This window comes from Choristoneura fumiferana, chromosome 30, assembly GCF_025370935.1.
Source record: "Choristoneura fumiferana chromosome 30, NRCan_CFum_1, whole genome shotgun sequence".
Lineage (NCBI taxonomy): Eukaryota > Metazoa > Arthropoda > Insecta > Lepidoptera > Tortricidae > Choristoneura > Choristoneura fumiferana.
In genome coordinates this window covers 1,470,796-1,490,898 of record NC_133501.1, presented here as the reverse complement: position 1 = coordinate 1,490,898, position 20,103 = coordinate 1,470,796, and the positions used below count along the sequence as shown (strand labels likewise).

Genomic DNA, 20,103 nt, shown 5'->3' with positions numbered 1-20,103 from the left:
GATATCTTGTTGCAAAGCAAACTGACAAATAAATGTCAAATAAGAAAGAAAGAAAATCAACGTGTAAAGGAGTGATGAGAATGCTTGTTGATATTTTTGAGAAAGTCAAGCCGAATAGCTGAAGTCTAAAAAATGGAAGAAATCTCTCAATTTAATATACCATTATTTAGCGAGGAGCAAACACCTATGATTGCAAAATCTACGTTGAGAATTTGCGTCTGCTGCCTGTTGGAAAACGTACCTTTTGTTCAATTATCCATTTGTAAACATGTGGAGTTATTCGACTTTTTTTTCAAAGTTAAGGTAATTATGATCAAAAATAAGCCATTTTAGCCATAAAATAGTCGATTTAGAAGTTATAGGTAGCATAAATATCGTATTTTTTGTGAAATTCATACATTGTTGTGTTGTATTAAATTGGCATCTGGTGAATTAAGATGGCTGCCACAGCCAATGACCATTGTATACTTACTTACTATACATAGTGGAATATCAATATTAGATGACTTTTTTGTATTTTTAAATGACTTGGTTGCCTTAATTATCAACAATGTGAAATAATAAAAGTGTTTTTCTGTCTGGCACTTTTTTCTGATTGGAATTCAATAAACATTTAAATTTTCAGTTGGAGTATTCAGAAAGTATGGTCTGCTATGGATGTCACAAGTTGCTCAAAGACTTGTACCAGTTTAGACAACAAGTTCAAAGTAGTGTCATGTGGTTAAATAATCAGGTAACTAATATAATCCATTTAGTGTGTTGTTTGTCTGAATTATAAGACACATTATCCAGCTCATTTTGCCGCAGTCTTATAATTAAGACAAATGTCATATAGTTTCGGTGTAAGTGGCAACACAGTCACATACGCATGAAAACATATTGACGGTGAAAAGGTTAATGTCACAAAACCTGTGTGTTGTGTACTTCAATGAAATTTTATAAAGAAACGTAAAAAAAATGTTTAATTAACATTTTACAAAACTGAATGTTTGTTTGTCCTGAGAACTGGATTGAATCTTATGTGATGTATTCTGTGATTATTATTTATATTTATTTGCAATGCACTTACTCAACAGAATGTATGATTATATATAAGCAATTAAAATTTTTGGTTGATTGGTTGTATTTCCCAGTAGCCCAGTTGGTAGGATACCTCTAGCGCGTAAATCCACAGGAAGTGTGGGTTCAAATGCAGTCTGGCAATCCAAAAATTTTTTTTGTTTAATTACAATTATAATTTACTCAGCGGCAGAAAATTTGGCCCACTCTGCATACAAAATTACCTATTACTGCATAGATTTGACGCAGGGATGTTACGGAGCTCCGGTTCCGTTTCCATTAAGTCGGAACTTCGTTTGGTATTACATATCCGTTTCGGTTCTGGTTCCATTACTTTTGAAACAGAAGTTATATTGGATGTCAATGCTTAGCGCGGTGGCGGGACATGAGCGGCGTGCATAAAAAACAAACATATTTAAACCAGTCATTCGCTCATCTCCTCGCTGGCCACATGCTCCACCTATCACTCAGGCTCCGGTTCTGGTTCCAGTTCCGTTTTCGGTTCCGGTTCCGTTTTCGGTTCCGATAAACAAAATTGAAAACATCTGGTTCCGCTTTTGGTTCCGATAAAACAACATCCATTACATCCCTGATTTGTGAGCCAGATTTTTTTGCTGGTCAGTATTATATTCTGTGAGTATTTTTGTCAAAACTACGAAAGAGTCTGTGACTTATAATTCAAAAATTCAAATTCAAATCATTTATTCAGTAAATAGGCCGCAATGGGCACTTTTACACGTCGTTTTTTTAACTCCCAGCGCTTTCGGAAAGACCATCATCGCCAAAAAGAATGCGCCGCAAGAAACTTGGTAAAAAGTCATTTTTTTATGAATTACTATTATATATGTACAAAGGCGAACTTATCATTTAAAGGGCACTCATTTCTTGCAGCCAGCCTTCCTACTACCTACACTTTAGTGATTATTCTTACAGGTGCTGGAAAAACCCAACAACATAAAACTCAAGGAACTAGCTCAATCTCACACGGAGCTCACATACATTGAAAACTCAAAACCTATACAAAACGAAAAACTAGAACCATCTATCGTAATAAATATACCATCACATGAAATAAAAACAGAAATAAAGATAGAGCCAGACTATTCGGATTCTGAAAACGATGTGCCTTTGTCAGAGATAAAGCAGAAGGAAGTTAAAATTAAAAAAGATGCACCTGTCAAAAATTACGAGGGAAAAGTTAGGAGTGTTTTTCTGAGTGAAGAGGAAATGTTAGAAGATAGAATGAAGGAGGCTATGAAGGAGGGATATTTAAATTTGCCATATAAATGTGAGAGCTGTATTACTGGGTTTGACCATGAGTTGACTTTGAAGGAGCACATGGAGAAGAGGCATTATGAGGTAGGGATTTGAAACCATTTTTTTTTTTTATTAAAAACAAATGTAAATTGTATTTAATTCACTCCTGTTGAAATTTAAACTTTATTGCCTCATGGTAAAGGAGAAATGTATAAATTAGCAATGGATTAGAATGGGTAAGTGTCCTAATTTAATTAATTAATTAGTCCATCAGTTAGAATATCGGGAAATATTGCATACATCGCACCTTTAAAATTAAACTGAAACAATTTTATATTTTTCATTTCCAAAGTAAACTTTAAATAAAACACAATCTGGTTGAATTTTAAAATGAAAAATAATCGCAGGCAATAGTCGCAATAATTGCAGGTGGTAGGACCTTGTGCAAGGTCCGCCCGGATTGCTACCACCATCTTGCTCGCTAATCCTGCCGTGAAGCAGCAGTGCTTGCACTGTTGTGTTTCGGCGTGGAGAGTAAGACAGCCGGTGAGATTACTGGCACTTGAGGTATTCCATCTTAGGCCTCTAGGTTGGCAACGCATCTGCAATCCCCCTGGTGTTGCAGGTGTCTGTGGGCGGTGGTGATCTCTTACCATCAGGAGACCCATTTGCTCGTTTGCCATCCAGTCGAATAAAAAAAAATCGACTCTACCCAAATGGTATCACCTATTTAAAGGGATAAGTCTGCCTCTGTAGAAGTATCTCAAAGTTTGTCAGTTATATAGAATAGGTGGTAGGACTGTGCAAGGTCCGCCCGGATTGCTACCACCATCTTGCTCGCTAATGCTGCCGTGAAGCAGCAGTGCTTGCACTGTTGTGTTTCGGCGTGGAGAGTAAGACAGCCGGTGAGATTACTGGCACTTGAGGTATTCCATCTTAGGCCTCTATTTTTTGCAGATGTTTATGGGCGGTGGTGATCTCTTACCATCAGGAGGCACACTTGCTCGAATTATTTCAGTTTAATTTTAAAGGTGCGACATATGTTTTCTTTCGTCAATTAACCAAAAAATGATTAAGATATAATCAGTTAAAAGTTCCGCGTGACGGCACGGGGCCCACTACCAAACATTGTAATTTTTTGTTTGATTGACAGAAGGAAAAATACGTGTAGGTATACCTACTCAATTATTAAGTTTTGTCAATGAAAGCAAAATTCTCGTATACGTATGTAAATGACTTGTAGGTACAGTCAAGTGTAAAAATATATACTTACTTGCTAGCCGTTACCCGCGACTCCGCGCAGAATTCGTTTATCGCTATCCCGCGGCAACTAAGAAATTTTCCGGGATAAAAACTATACTATGTCCTTCTCCGGGACTCAAACTATCTGTATACTTAATTTCATCTAAATCGGTTCAGTGGTTTAGACGTGATGAAGTAACAAACAAACAGACTTACAAACTTTTGCATTTATAATATTAGTGGGATTCAAAGTTTCAAAAATATGTACCACAGACTCTTTATTCCGACGCAATAAGGCCGTAATAACATGTTTTTGAGTGGTTCTAAATAGATACTTATTTTAGCACTTGACTGTAACATGCCGAACTTAGAAATGTTACTTATTTTTCATCACACTTGCTCGTAAACAGTGTCGTAACATGCAGGCTACCTTGGTTGCAACCCCCCAAATAAAACCCTCGACCTTAATGTGCTTGTCATGAAACCCGTGGTCGGTAAATGAGTCATTGCCCGTACTAATTTTCTTGCCATGAAGCCCAAGGTCGGTAAATGAGTCAATGTGCTTACTGGTGCTGCGCGCGCTGCTGCAGGACCACATGCACACGCGGCTCAGGCACATGCTGAGGGAGGGGGAGGGCGACGCTGCCAAGAGCACAGCCTAAGGTATCGCCAATATTTGGAACAATTATATTTTTTCTTTTAGAAATATAAAATTTTACTCGCAAATGTGATGAAAAACATTGTATGTCGCACGGGCGGTACTAGAATTACGAACATCGACTCATTAAAGCCCTCAGTCTTCGACTTCGGGCTTCTAATAGACTCTCGTTCGTAATTCCTTATTTACCGCCCTTAAGACACAATGTACTATAAATTTGTTAAATTTTTAAAAAATATATGTTTTTATTACAGACAGATAGCGGGTTTGTCTGCAAAGTTTGCAAGTCTGTGCTCAGCTCCGCGGCTTCGTATAAAGAACATACGAGACGTCACTATAAAAGGTAAATCACATAAAAATATATATATTCTGTAATATTGGTATTAGCTTAACTGTAAGATGTCCACTGTTGGACATAAATAAGCCCAAAGGCGGTACCACCTTTATAGCTATGGGGGAGGTGACATGGTCTAATTCTATAACCACACATCCTTGCAAAATAACAGCTTTCTAGCATTTATATACTCGGTTTTTTAACATTAGAAAGAAGGTAAGCGATCTTGACGTGTCTTTTTATTGAAAAACACTTTTGAAAAATAAGTCACAGCAAATAGGTGTGGAATGGGTCCCACTGAAAAACAGCGTTGTGGCTTGCCGCAACATTATGCTGAGTGGGTCCCAATGTATACTATTCGATGTTTTCTTTTAATTATTATGTCATCCTAACGTGTTTTCTCTGTGTATCGAATATGTGTAAATATCTCTCTCTCTCTCTCTCTCTCTCTCTCTCTCTCTCTCTCTCTCTCTCTCCTCTCTTTTTCAATAAAAAGACTCGTCAACATTGTTTACCGTTAACCCTTTTTCTAATGCTTAAAACAACGAAGTATAGTCCCGGAGCAAAGCCGCGGACGGACAAACAGACATGGTGAAACTATAAGGGTTCCGTTTTTGAAATTCAGCCTACGGAGCCCCAAACAATGACAATGTAAAAGAGCCCTCTGTGGCCTACTTACAGAATAATAGTTTTGATTTTGAATGTTTTGCTTTAGGATCGAATGCGTCGAGTGTGGCGTGCGCTACAACACAGTGCAGAGTGTAGTCACACACTACAGCAAGACACACAGCCAGATAGACACCGCGTACCAGTGCAGAGACTGCGACTACAGCACTACGTGAGTGTTAAAAAATAGTCTCTAAAAAGTCATTCCAATCCGATTTATTTCATCATGAAAATCATTGTGTGTATCACGGGCCGTAAGGTCATTACTAACGAGAGTCTTTAATATCATCAATAAGTTAATAGACTCTCGTTAGTAATCCACATCTTACGCCCCTTAATGCACTACTATTTTCTCAAAAATATCCGTAATAGTTGACATTATTCTTTACATATAAGAAGGTGAAGTGCGTAGTTTATGGTCAGCGAAAAATTATAAAGTTACCTATAGTACATTGTTGTAAAGGCTGGAAAGTAAGCAATAGATGAACGAGTTAGTATTCATTTATATTATACGGATCTATTGCACTTTTGGGCGAGACTAAACATTGTGCTTTCACGACTACTGCGAGGAAATAAAAACATTTCAGCATTTCTTATATTTAATAAAAATGTTTAATTAAACTTTATGTTGATATTAGCGTAGGGGCAGTTATTAGAAGATAATGAAATATTTTTTTAAACGAGTCCGTTCTTAGTGGCCAGCACCCAAAGTCTCCGCTCAGTAGGCAGCCTGGCCGCGGCGGCAAGTTGAACATAACGAGGATATATGGGAGCTCGCGCACTGGGCAGCCTGGCTGTTCAGCCAGTGCAGTGCGCGGCAGGCTTAAAAAGTTAATGCTGTGGCGTTTTTTCATACATAAAAAAATGAAAGCATGTGTGCATATTGTGCGTTTAAGAAAAAACTAATAATACTTTTGAGGTACGGAACCCTAAAAATAGCTCATAAATGACACATTCTCATTGGTCAATTGAAATTCACATGCAGCAGACGATTAGTTTTGATTGGTCCAATTGTCGTTTCAGCAGGCCAAGAAAAATATTCTGTAATATTGTGTACTGATGTACAGGCTACTAAGAACGGACTCATTTAAAAAAATAATTATGTGGCAAAAGAAAATCAAAAATCGGTCAAGTGCGAGTCAGACTCGTACATGCAGGGTTCCGTACCTCTGCACGTACAATGATATAAACAGTCCAGTAATAAGTTTGTTTAAAAATTGTAATACGTACAAGCTTTTTATTATTAGTTTTTGCTGTTAGTTTTAGGGGCTGTTTTACCATCCATTGATTAGCGTTAACAAGCGGTTAAGTGTGATGCCGTCTCTATTTATTTTGTTCGAATAGACGGAGACGGCATCACATTTAACCGCCGGTTAACGCTAATCAATGGATGGTGAAACAGCCCCTTAGTGTTTAGTCTTATTACGGTAGTCGGTTTACGGTGGTGGTACTGATGGTATCAAATAAATCTTTCTTATTTCTAAATATTTAAGTATTAATAAAAATTTAAGTACTTGTCACGTCGCTGAATCAATGATCCCCTAGCAACTGCCAGCTGTCACCTTGGCCGCTTAACTATGACTACAACCAACCAACGCAGCAACCAAGAAACGCAGAATAAAACCCCCTTTCATTTTTAACTTTATTTTATTCTTAGTATTTGTTGTTACAGCGGCCACAGTAATATCGGTGAAAATTTCAAGTGTCTGGCTCGGACGTTTGCAACCGGTGTGCCGCGGCACACCACAGTGCCGCGTATATTTTCAGGTGTGCCGCGATTGCCGCGAAGTTTATGCTGCATTGAAATCATGAATAGCTATTTTAATATATAGCTTTTTGGGATTTCGTACCTAATGGTGTCAACCAGACCCTATTTAGGAGCCGGCGCTGTCCATTATGTTATACATATTATGGGTATACTGTACGGAACCCTCTACGCGCCAGTACGACTCGCATATGGCTATTTTTTACTGGTGTGCCGTGAAACTTTGATGAACGAAAAGTGTGCCGTTGAAACCTGTAATAGAGCCCTGTGATAGACGGACGGACAGACAGTGGAATCTCAGTAATAGAAGGCCCCGTTGGCACCCTTCTGTTACGGAACCCTAAAAATCGGCAGGAGCAACGCAGTCTTTCGATTGTTACAGTTTGTTTTGTTATAAAATAATTACCTGTGTTGGTAAATAAAATGAATTCTTCCAGCGACGATAGTGATACGGATATGGATACTGCGCCTCCGGAAATAAAAGAGGCAGCGCAGGCGATTGTTAACAATTTGTTGCCCGAAAAATCCAAGGACAAATATTTAAAAGTATACACAAATTTTACAACATGGATGAGCGAGAATAGTACAACATCTTTTTCTGAAAATGTGCTACTAGCATATTTTGGCGAACTTTCAAAAACGTTGAAGCCCTCCACTTTGTGGGGCATTTACTCAATGCTTAAAGCAACACTAAGTAGTAAGAATAACGTGAACATTAATAGCTACAAAAGATTGACGTCACTACTGAAAAGGTTTTCGATGGGATACAAATCGAAAAAATCGAAGGTATTGACTGCCGAAAATGTAGACACGTTCCTTATGGAAGCACCAGATCTTATTTATTTAGCTGCAAAGGTAAGTCCAAAACGAAATACCAAGTAATTAAAATAGTAACTTATATTTTGCATTAATTTCATTAGTATAAAGTATTCTAATAAATTATTGCTTTAGGTTGAAAATAGTAATGCATCGGTTTCGCCGAAAGACCGGCGCTGACTCCATCCGAGGAGTCAGCGTTTATGCTGAGGCGGGACCATTTCGGGCACATAAACAGTTTCCCATTGTCACTTACCCTTCTTTTTTTTTTTTTTTTTTTGATATTTTTGTGTCTCGAATAATTTTTTTTCATTTTCATTTCATCGGCAACGCCAGAAAATGATAATAAACATTATATAAAAGTTTTAATTCCGGCGTCACCGATGGCTGTTGATGGCGACAGTAGTGACACGGATGAGTCGGTGGCCATTGTGGGAACTATTCGTTTGCTGCGCTTACCGCTGTCGGTCCAGTCATGTTTTTTTTAATTTAGATTATTGCTGAATAGCGAATATCACGAAAAGCTCACGTCAGTTTCGAAAAACTAGGTCGTCACCTCATGACGGATTATGACATATAAGGTAATAACAAAATAACATGATATAGCGATACAGCTATAGGAAAAATTTGGCAACCTACGGACATTTAAAAGCATTTTTCTACTCCTGTACTTTATTTGAAAACTAAAGGGCCCGAACACGAATACAATCTAATAAATCCGGGAAAAGTCCTGTATGGCTCATAAAAGCACACTTTGAATGCTAAATTGCGAAATTAGCAAACATTGCAGTAATATTCCCTAGCACAATGAGACCAAGAATTTCACGAAGCGATACAGCTATATTTCCAAAAATTTGGCATCCTACGGACATTTAAAAGACATTTTTCTACTCCTGTACTTTTATTTGAAAACTAAAGGTCCACGAACACGAATACAATGATATACATAATAAATCCGGGAAAATGTCTATGATTCTATGGCTCATAAAAGCACACTTATGAATACTTTTAAACTGCTTTGAAATTAGCATTAACATTGCAGTAATATTCCCAATTGTTCAATGAGACCAGTGCCCTTATTTCACGAAGCTACAAGTTACAATTTACAAGCGGTAGTCTTTGTTCAACAGTATGCATTGAAAAGAGATTACCGTTTGTAAATTGTAACCTGTAGCTTCGTGAAATAGAGCAATGTAATTCTGTATTTAGATACGGTCACGATCGTGAACAAAGTTAAGATCGAATATCTGTCATTTTGTATCCTTACACAAAGGTATGTAGTATGTCCTTAGACAAAGTAATAATAGTAATAATCGGGTACTGGTAGCTGCATGGGCTCTATTGTACTTCTTTCCTCTATGGACAATTCAAAGGTTTTTTTCACGAAATGGGTCTCTAATTAACGCTCGTGACCGTAAAAGAAACTGATAAAATGAAATGATGCTTCCACGACGACTTTAAATTACGAGAGTCAATATTATGTATTTAAACTTCAAATTAAATAAATACGCTTAAATATATCATTCTTTGTTTACAGGTCGTGTTAATTTTTGGAGTGAATGGTGCGTGCCGGGCAGCTGAACTACTCAACATTAAAATGGGTAATATCGAATACCATAACAACATGATTCTAATAAACCTGCCGAAAACAAAATCGAAAATAGACCGGTCATTTGTGATTAGAGACGAACTTCTTGATGTAGTGAAGAAATATATAAATCTCCGCCCTAAGGGTTTGGAATGTGACAGATTTTTTCTAAATTACATGAATGGCAAATGCACCAAGCAACCCATGGGTAGGCATAAGATTGCCGCCATCCCAAAAGCTATTGCCGCATTTCTGAATTTACCGAACGCTGAATCCTACACAGGCCACTGCTTCCGCAGAACTTCGGCGACTCTCCTTGCGGAGTCCGGTGCAAATCTAACCACCTTGAAAAGACATGGTGGTTGGACGTCGGATACGGTTGCGGAGGATATATTAAGGATTCTGTGAAAAAGAAAGTAAAAATAAATAGTTTAAAAACCGAATCCATCGACATTATGTCAACGGAAACAAACTCGCCCCGTCCCTCTACGTCTCGTGAGGATTTCTAGTCTTCGTGTCCAAGTCCTTCAAAGATGTGCAATACATGAACATAAAATAAATATATCCAAACTATAAAAAATATTAAAAGTAATTATAAATTTCATCTGTAACTTAAAAACATTAAAAATGTAAACATAGACAAAAACACAATTCTATAAAATGGCAACATTTATCTATGTGAAAAAAATCTATTGTCTATGTACTTCTCTCTGCGGCCTTCCAATTAGCTGGCCATAAAAATAAAAAATATTAGTTATTACAGTGATTTGTAATGTAAAACTTTAAATAAAGTTATTTTCAATATGCTCTTATTGTTTTCATACAAATGCCATCAGTGCATAATACGACAAGCAACTCCATACCGGCTGAAACGACGCAAAACACTAATATCAACGTTCCAGAATTTCTTTTTTTTTTTATAACTGCCCCCACGCTAATATGAACATAATCTTGTTTTTTTTTTAATCATAAGATATGTTTTTTATTTCATCGCAGTAGTCGTGCAATGTTAAGTCTCGGCCAAAAGTGAAATAGATGAACTAGTATTATCGAAGGCCTCTCGTTCCGGTCGGCCTTCGAACTAACTCGTTCATCTATTGCTTACTTTCCAGCTCCTACAACAATGTATGTTCCAATTTAGTTTTTTCCTTCACCATTTTTGATTAAAGCTTTATATTAGTCTCGGCTGGAATAGCAATTGCTGGCTTCGTATTAGTTAAACAGACTCGCAAGCTCGTCCGTTTAATTCTCATACTCGCCAACAATTGCCTATTTTCATGCCACCAATAATCTACCATATCTCAAATATTATAACTAAGAACTCATTTAAAAAAATAATTATGTAACAAAAGATAAACAAAAATCGGCGGGAGCAACGCCGTCTTTCAATTGTTATTGTTTGTTTTGTGATAAAATAATTAAACGTATCGATAAATAATAGTAGATTATTGTCGTGGCAGGAAAGTAGGCAATTGCTGGCAGCTTGCAAGTCCGTTTAACTAAAACGAAGCCAGCAATTGCTATTCCAGCCGAGACGAATATAAAGATTTTGTCAAAAATAGTGAAGAATTTTTAATTAGAATAAACTTTTTCTTGAAATATATTATGACATTTAATGTTATTCCATGAGGCTGACATGGTCACATTTGGTGTACCTGCTTAAGCCTTGTAAAATTTTTAATAAAAAAAACTGCAGGTATTTTTCCACCGAAAAACCTCAAGCTGTTTCAGACCCAATAAAAAAGTCCGGAGTTCCAACAAAATAACTGATACCGGCCATTTGAGTGGGCTGTAAAGACATGGTAAAAATTTTCGTAGCCGTTTTAACGTTTTTCATCTTTTTAACATTTTAATTTTTCGCTGAGTATAAACTATGCACTTCGCCTTCTAATATGTAAAGAATAATGTTAACTTTTACACTACTGCTTGCGGGGCGTACTGGCTTGACAGTTTTTTTTTAAATAGGTAGATGTTACGTGTTCTCTGTTTTGTGTGTATGCGTAGGTATATGCAGGTAGTTTATTTATAGTCTATTTACATTGATATGTATTAATGTTTATATATTATTTTGTATTAGTGTGTTCCCATATATGTATGTATGTATTTATTTGTTTATTTTCGTATTGTTTTGATGAACTAAAAATTTCGGCTCTTATATTTTCATTGTAGCATAATAAAATAGGAGAAGTATGTAAACTCCGACCCTTTAGGAGACTTAATTGCCTACTGCGGTGCTGACGCTTAGGGTTGTCGATGTCTATTTTAGATTATTTACCTACCTACCGGCAAATAATTTTAGTGCGAAAGTTAACTTAAAATTGTCTTATGTCTGTGTCTAGACAAACAAGATTTTATGCCGCTATATCTAATACATTTAAACGAGCAATTCTTGTATATATAATAAATAAATAAATATCACGGGACAATTCACACCAATTGACCTAGTCCCAAAGTAAGCTTAGCAAAGCTTGTGTGCTTGTGTGTTTATATATATATATATATATAATATATATATAATCAGAATCTCGGAAACGGCTCCAATGATTTCGATGAAATTTGGTATGTGGGTGTTTTCGGAGATGACAAATCGATCTAGGTATCTAGTTTTAGCCCGAGCGAAGCTCGGTCGCCCAGGTAATTATTATTATTATACGTAATAATAAATAAATATTCTTTATAAATTCGCCGGAGTAGCGATGGCGACTGTGTACATAATACTCATGTTTACCTACACATAATACTATTAACTATATTGTTTATAGGTATTTAGTTAGGTTAGGTATCTATTATTTTTTCATGTGTCCTTGCACGAAACTATTACACTACACTTATATACTACCTACTTATTTACAACTATACTTACCTAATTCAAAAAATATGTAAGTATGAGTACTCCAACGTAAAAGGTGATCATCTCGCGAAGCGAGCGCGAGACGAAATATACCTCGTTGAGTTTCTTGCCGGATTCTTCTCAACAGAGGTTTTTCCGAACCGGTGGTAGTTTTTTTTTTTGCATTCATAAGTGCTTGTTTTAGCCTAAATTGAATAAAGATATTTTGACTTTGACTTCGACTTTTTGACTTTGATCTAAAATCAAAACTTACGGCACCGACGGCAGCGCAGCCTTGACTACAGAAAACTTAATCCTCCTTAAATTATCAGTGTGTACGTGCGTGCGTGCCGGGGCCAACCGGCGCGCACACATTTCCGCGCGATGTACTTTTGTTTTTAGTGCACTTACTTCTCCTCTTTTACTATGGTTTTAGTCTCTACTCCTGTTTCTGATGTCCTTTCAATCATTCAAAGGTTAACTGGAAGAGATCCTTTTAAGGGATAAGTTCACCTTTGTACATTTTTTTTACTGTTAACAGTTATTTTAACATGTTTTATGTACAATGAAGAGCTATACAATACGACTATTACGGATGTTTTTGTGAAAAATGAATTCTTCCAGCGACGATAGTGATACGGATATGGATACTACGCCTCCAGAAATAGAAGAGGCAGCGCAGGCGATTGTTGACAATTTGTTGCCCGAAAAATCCAAGAAGAAATATTTAAAAGTATACACAAATTTTACAACATGGATGAGCGAGAAAGATACAACATCTTTTTCCGAAAATGTGCTACTAGCATATTTTGGCGAACTTTCAAAAACGTTGAAGCCCTCCACTTTGTGGGCAATTTACTCAATGCTCAAAGCAACAATAAGTATTAAGCATAACGTGAACATTAAAAACTACACAAGATTGACGAGACTACTGAAAAGGTTTGCGACTGGATATAAATCGAAAAAATCGAAGGTATTGACTGCCGAAAATGTGGACACGTTCCTTATGGAAGCACCAGATCTTATTTATTTAGCTGCAAAGGTAAGTCCAAAACGAAATATCAAGTAATTAAAATAGTATTAATAGACTTATATTTTTACATTAATTTCATTATAATAAAGTAATAAATAATTTCCTTTGGATAAAAATACTAATGCCTCAGCAATGCCAGAAAATGATTATAAATATCAATAGATTTTTTTTTTGTTCCGGCGGTACCGATGGCTGTTGATGGCGAAAGTAGCGACACGGACGAATCGGTGGCCATTGTGGGAACTAATCGTTTGCCGCGCTTACCGCTGTCAGTTCAGTCTTTTAGGTTTCCGTAGCCAAAATGGCAAAAATGGAACCCTTATAGTTTCACCATGTCCGTCCGTCTGTCCGTCCGCGGCTTTGCTCAAAGACTATCAAAGCTAGAAAGATATAATTTTGCACGAATATATGTAGCAACTACGCAGACATAGTGGGAAACAATTTTTGTTCAGGACCTCCCATAGACGTGAAGTGGATTTGTCACTAAAGATTTGCGATACCCTGCGATACCCTAATTGTAATATCTATCCCTAAGAAATATATTAGTCATAGTTAATATGAATTAATCAAAACTGTCTCCAAGTATGAATTATCAGATTAATGTAAATATGTAACTTAAATAATAGTTAGGTCACTATTTTTATACCCTGAATGTAAGATTGTCCTCTAAAAAATAAGTCACGGGCAGCAAACCTAATAAATAGATCAGTTCCTTAATTCGATGCTTCTTCCTGTTCTACTAAGGTACGTCTGGTTAGGTACAACGACGAGCGAAGCGAGGAGGAGTGTTATGTAGAACTGCGTACCCCCCGCGCGCGAGGCGAGCGAGCGAAGCGAGCGTGCCGCGGTAGCGGCCGGCGAAGTGCCAGAACCGTTTTTTTTTTGCTTATACTTGTATGATGAATACAAATGTTTCTAGTAGGTACTTGAGTCTGGGATGTTAGTATGTATTTAAGTATATATGTATGTATCCGTTTGTTTAGCACCCATAGAACAAGTTGTGTTAAATTTTAGTTCAATTGTTAGATGATCAATATTACTTTCCAGTGATTATAATTGATTTTTAGGTAGCCATTTCTATATTTTTTGGTGTTTTAGTTTTAATAACACATTTATTATTTTGGAACGCAATATAATTATTTGATGATCAATATTATTTCCAAGTAATTTTTAAATAATGTTTAGGATACCGTTTTAATATTATTTGGTGATTCAATTTATTATTTCAGGAACAAGTATTATTTATTAGGTCACCGAAAATGCATTTATTAGGTAATCAATAAAATCATACCAATTTTTTTCTCTACTAACCCTATAGTGTGAGGTATCGTTGAATACTTAGGTCTTTTAAAACCATTGGGTTTGCCAAGACGACAAACTAACTGTGTGATGTTATCACGACTTTAAATTACGAGAGTCGACATTATATATTTAAAATTTAAATTAAAATAAATATGTTTAAAAATATCATTCTTTGTTTACAGGTCATATTGATTTTTGGAATAAATGGTGCGTGCCGGGCAACTGAATTAGTCAGCATTAAAATAAGAAATATCGAAATCCATGACAACATGATTCTAATAAACCTGCCAGAAACAAAAGCGGAAATAGACCGGTCATTTGTGATTAGAGACGGACTTCTTGATGTAGTGAAGAAATATATAAATCTCCGCCCGAAGGATTTGGAACATAATAGATTTTTTCTGAATTACATGAATGGCAAATGCACCAAGCAACCCATGGGTAGGCATAAGATTGCCGCCATCCCAAAAGTTATTGCCGCTTATCTGAATTTACCGAACGCTGAATCCTACACAGGCCACTGCTTCCGCAGAACTTCGGCGACTCTCCTTGCGGAGTCCGGTGCAAATCTAACCACCTTGAAAAGACATGGTGGTTGGACGTCGAATGCGGTTGCGGAGGAATATATTAAGGATTCTATGAAAAATAAAGTAAAACTAAATAGTTTAAAAACCGAATCCATCGACATCATGTCAACGGAAACAAACTCGCCCCGTCCCTCTACGTCTCGTGAGGATTTCTAGTCTCCTTGTCCAAGTCTTCAATGCTGTTCAATACGTGGACATAAAATAAATGGTTTACTAATGTTTCGGCGAATAACGTTTGGCAACCTGTTTCATTTCGCAACTTTTCATTTCCCAACTGTTTAATATTTCTGAAACTGTAAATATTTCAGGATTTTTATAAAACTAACCTAACCTAACCTAAAGGGTTCTACACGATGGCCCTGAAATAAATCCTGAAATATTTACAGTTTTCGAGTTTGCGAAATGTAAAGTTGCGAAATGAAACAGGTTGCCAAACGTTACGTTGCGAAAAGGCAGTAAGTACTCAAAAATAAATATATATAAAAGCTACAAAAATTGTAAAACAGTAAATAATTATTAATTTAATCTGTAATTTTAAAACATTAAAAATGTAAACATAGACAAAAACACTATTCTATAAAACGACAATATTTATCTATGTGAAAAATATGTTGTATATGCGTTTTCTCTTCTGTACTTCTCTCTGAGGCCTTCCAATTAGCTGGCCATAAAAATAAAATTTATTAGTTATTACAGTGATATTTATAATGTAAAACTTTCAATAAAGTTATTTTCAATATGCTCGCATTGTTTTCATATAGAACAGTGCATAATACGACAAGCAACTCCATACCGGCTGAAACGACGCAAAACACTAATATCAACGTTCCAGAAATTAACATTTCATTGCTTTTTTATAACACGCTAATATGAACATAGTCTTTAATTATTTTTTTTTATTATAAGAAATGTTTTTTATTTCCTCGCAGTAGTCGTGCAATGTTAAGTCTCGACCAAAAGTGCCATAGATGAACTGGTATTATCACTTTTTCCTTCACCATTTTTGAGTAAAGCTTTATATTAGTCTCGGCTGGAATAGCAATTGTTGGTTCGTATTAGTTAAACAGACTCGCAAGCTCCTCCATTTAATACTCATACTCGCCAACAATTGCCTACTTTCATGCCACGGCAATAATCTACCATATCTCAAAAATTATAACTAAGAACTCTGAAAAAATAATTGTGTAACAAAAGATAAACAAAAATCGGCGGGAACAACGCAGTCTTTCAATTGTTATTGTGTGTTTTGTAATAAAATAATTAAACGTATTGATAAATAATAGTAGATTATTGTCGTGGCAGGAAAGTAGGCCATTGCTGCCAGCTTGCAAGACCGTTTAACTAAAACGAAGTCAGCAATTGATATTCAAGCCGAGACTGCCGAAAATGGTGAAAATATATTAGTCTCTGATGGTGGTTCTAAATTAGAATAAAAAAAAACTCTAAATATATTATGACATTTAATGTTATTGCATGAGGCTGACAAAGTCACATTTGGGGTACCTACTTTTAAGCCTTGCTAAAATATTAAACAAAAAAAATATTCCAAAAGAACGTCCCGCCTATTTTCATAAAAAAACTGCAGGTGTATTTTTCCACCGAAAACACCTCAAGCTGTTTCAGACCCAATAAAAAGCCCGGAGTTCCAAAAAATATCTGATACCGGCCATTTGAGTGGGCTGTTTGTTGTTTGTGTGTGGTGTTTGGGTGACATGGGTCAACATTTTCGTTGCCGTTTTAACTTTTTGAAAAAATTGAGTCTCGACAATAATGGAATTTGTATGCGTCACTATTGTCGAGCTAGCGAGCCAGCAATCTTTTTTAACTATTTAATTTTTCGCTGAGCATAAACTAAGCACTTCGACTTCTGATAATATATATAAAGAATAATGTTAACTTTTACGGACATTTTTGTGAAAAATTAATTCTTCCAGCAACGAATAGTAATACCTATGGATATTATTATGGATACTACGCCTCCAGAAATAGAAGAGGCAGCGCAGGTGATTGTTGACAATTTGTTGCCCGAAAGATCCAAGAAGAAATATTTAAAAGTATACACAAATTTTACAACATGGATGAACAAGAAAGTTACAACATCTTTTTCCGAAAATGTGCTACTAGCATATTTTGGCGAACTTTCAAAAACGTGGAAGACCTCCACTTTGTGGGCAATTTACTCAATGCTTAAAGCAACACTAAGTAGTAAGAATAACGTGAACATTAAAAACTACATAAGATACTGAAAAGGTTTTCGACAAATCGAAAAAATCGAAGGTATTGACTGCCGAAAATGTAGACACGTTCCTTATGGAAGCACCAGATCTTATTTATTTAGCTGCAAAGGTAAGTCGAAAACGAAATACCTAGTAATTAAAATAGTATTGTAAGACTTATATTTTTACATTAATTTCATTATAATAAAGTATTGTAATAAATAATTTCCTTTGGATAAAAAAATACTAATTAGTACTAATGCCTCAGCAACGCCAGAAAATGATTATATAAACATCAATTTAAAAGTTTTTGTTCCGGCATCACCGATGGCTGTTGATGGCGATAGTAGCGACACGGACGAATCGGTAGCCATTGTGGGAACTATTCGTTTGTCGCGCTTACCGCTGTCAGTTCAGTCTTTTAGGGTTCCATAGCCAAAATGGCAAAAATGGAAACCTTATAGTTTCACCATGTCCGTGCGTCTGTCCGTCCGCGGCTTTGCGCAGACTTTCAATGCTAGAAAGCTGTAATTTTGCACGGATATATCTAGCAACTACGCAGACAAAATGGTGTGAAAAAGTTTTTCCCATAAGTTAAGTACCTCCCATAGACGTAAAGTGGGGGTGATTTTTTTTCTCTACTAACCCTATAGTGTGAAGTATCGTTGGATAGGTTTTTTAAAACCATTGGGGTTTGCCAAGACGACAAACTAACTGTGTAATATTATCACGACTTTAAATAACGAGAGTTGACATTATATATTTAAACTTAAAATTAAAATAAATATGTTTAAAAATATCATTTTTTGTTTACAGGTCGTATTGATTTTTGGAGTAAATGGTGAATGCCGGTCAACTTAATTACTCAAAATTAAAACGGGTAATATCGAAAACCATAACAACATGATTCTAATAAACCTGCCAAACACAAAAGCGAAATTAAAGACGAACTTCTTGATGTAGTGAAGAAATATATAAATCTCCGCCCTAAGGATTTGGAACATAATAGATTTTTTCTGCATTACATGAATGGCAAATGCACCAAGCAAAATATGGGTAGGCATAAGATTGCTGCGATCCCAAAAGCTATTGCCGCTTATCTGAATTTTCCGAACGCTGAATCCTACACAGGCCACTGCTTCCGTAGAACTTCGGCGACTCTCCTTGCGGAGTCCGGTGCAAATCTAACCACCTTGAAAAGACATGGTGGTTGGACGTCGGATACGGTTGCGGAGGGATATATTAAGGATTCTGTGAAAAAGAAAGTAAAAATAATTATAGTTTAAAAACCGAATCCATCGACATCATGTCAACGGAAACAAACTCGCCCCGTCCCTCTACGTCTCGTGAGGATTTCTAGTCTCCGTGTCCAAGTCTTCAATGCTGTGCAATACATGAACATAAAAGAAATACATAAAAACTATAGAAAATTTAAAACAGTAAATAATTACTATTAATTTCATCTGTAACTTTAAAACATTAAAAATGTAAATATAGACAAAAACATAATTCTATAAAATGGCAACATCAACAACCTGTTATCTATGCTTTTTCTTTTCTATACTTCACTCCACCCACGGCCTTCCAATTAGCTGACCATAAAAATGAATTTTTCACGTCTCATGCTCGTAATGTTCGTATTTAAGTATGCTGGATCTAGGCGACATAAACTGACTTTTTATGCTCTCGTGCATGAAGTAAAATCTTCGTCTAAGACCAAGGTAATTAGGTGTCAATAGCCACAAACAAAAAAAAACTATATATTTCTTTAATAAATTTTATTTTTATATAGATAGGGGTATCTCACCAGATGTAAAGTGCAGATGAGGCCAAAGATGTATCCCACTGGTTCAGTAACAGCTAACAGCTTATCACTCTAGCCTTGGCTCGAGTTGTGTCGCGGCGCGGCACGCGGTGCGGACGTGCTACTAGACTAGTACTTCGCCACAATACGTTCACTCCTTCAGTATGGTATGGCGCCGAGTTGTGGCGGCGTGCGGCTGATTGCCAGCGTGCATTCAGGTTACAAAAGAGTACTGCACGGGCAATCGTTGGGGCGAGTCAGGAGCCGTCAGGAAGAATGCATTTTTTATCACACTTGCACGTAAACAGTATCAAAACATACAGGTTAACTTGGCCGTAATGCCTAATATGAAACCCTCGACCTTTTTTCTTGTCATGAAACCCATGGTTGGTAAATGAGTCATTGCGCGTACTAATGCTGCTGCGCGAGCTGCGCTGCAAGCCCTGCGGGTGGACCTCGCGCACGCGCGTCAGTCAGTCAGGCACACGCTGCGGGAGGGGGAGGGCGGCGGGCGGCGGGGTGCTGGCGCTGCCAAGAGCGCAGACAGCAGTATCGCCAATTATTGTAAAAATATTAGGTTTTCTTTTACAAATACACAATTTTACTCGCAAATGTGATGAAAAACATTATAGGTACCTATGTCGCACGGGCGGTACTAGTATTACGAACATCGACTAATAAAGCCCTCAGTCTTCGACTTTGGGCTTCTAATAGACTCTCGTTCGTAATTCCTTATTTACCGCCCTTAAGACACAATTAATGTACTATTAAAGTGTTAGGAATACTCACACTGCCCTCGTTTGTAATATTCCAAACTGGTGTACCTATGTGTACATAGTAATCTGTGCGTGCAAGTATGGGAGGCGCGCTGATATGGCAACCCACTCGCTGCGTAACCCTCGAAGGCTCCGTCCAGTCAGGCGACGGCTCACTATAAGTATATAAC

The 20,103-nt window shown here is 36.7% G+C and overlaps 1 protein-coding gene across 5 annotated transcripts in view; it reads left to right on the top strand.

The window, feature by feature from the left end:
• The first annotated feature begins 8 nt into the window (after positions 1-8).
• The window catches only part of LOC141444941 (uncharacterized), a 30,048-nt gene continuing 9,953 nt past the window's right edge, over positions 9-20,103 (top strand). The window contains exons 1-7 of one of the 5 annotated variants that reach the window (XM_074110725.1): positions 9-303; positions 626-733; positions 1,993-2,418; positions 4,471-4,559; positions 5,266-5,388; positions 7,419-7,836; positions 9,335-10,192. In XM_074110725.1, the coding sequence (XP_073966826.1) occupies positions 133-303; positions 626-733; positions 1,993-2,418; positions 4,471-4,559; positions 5,266-5,388; positions 7,419-7,836; positions 9,335-9,793 (1,794 nt within the window). In that variant the 5' untranslated portion in view covers positions 9-132 and the 3' untranslated portion in view covers positions 9,794-10,192. Of the gene's footprint in view, positions 304-625; positions 734-1,992; positions 2,419-4,470; positions 4,560-5,265; positions 5,389-7,418; positions 7,837-8,290; positions 8,325-9,334; positions 10,193-12,839; positions 13,258-14,732; positions 15,879-20,103 lie in introns of those variants that run through there. The other 4 variants (XM_074110726.1, XM_074110723.1, XM_074110728.1 and 1 more) reach the window with 4 other exon arrangements.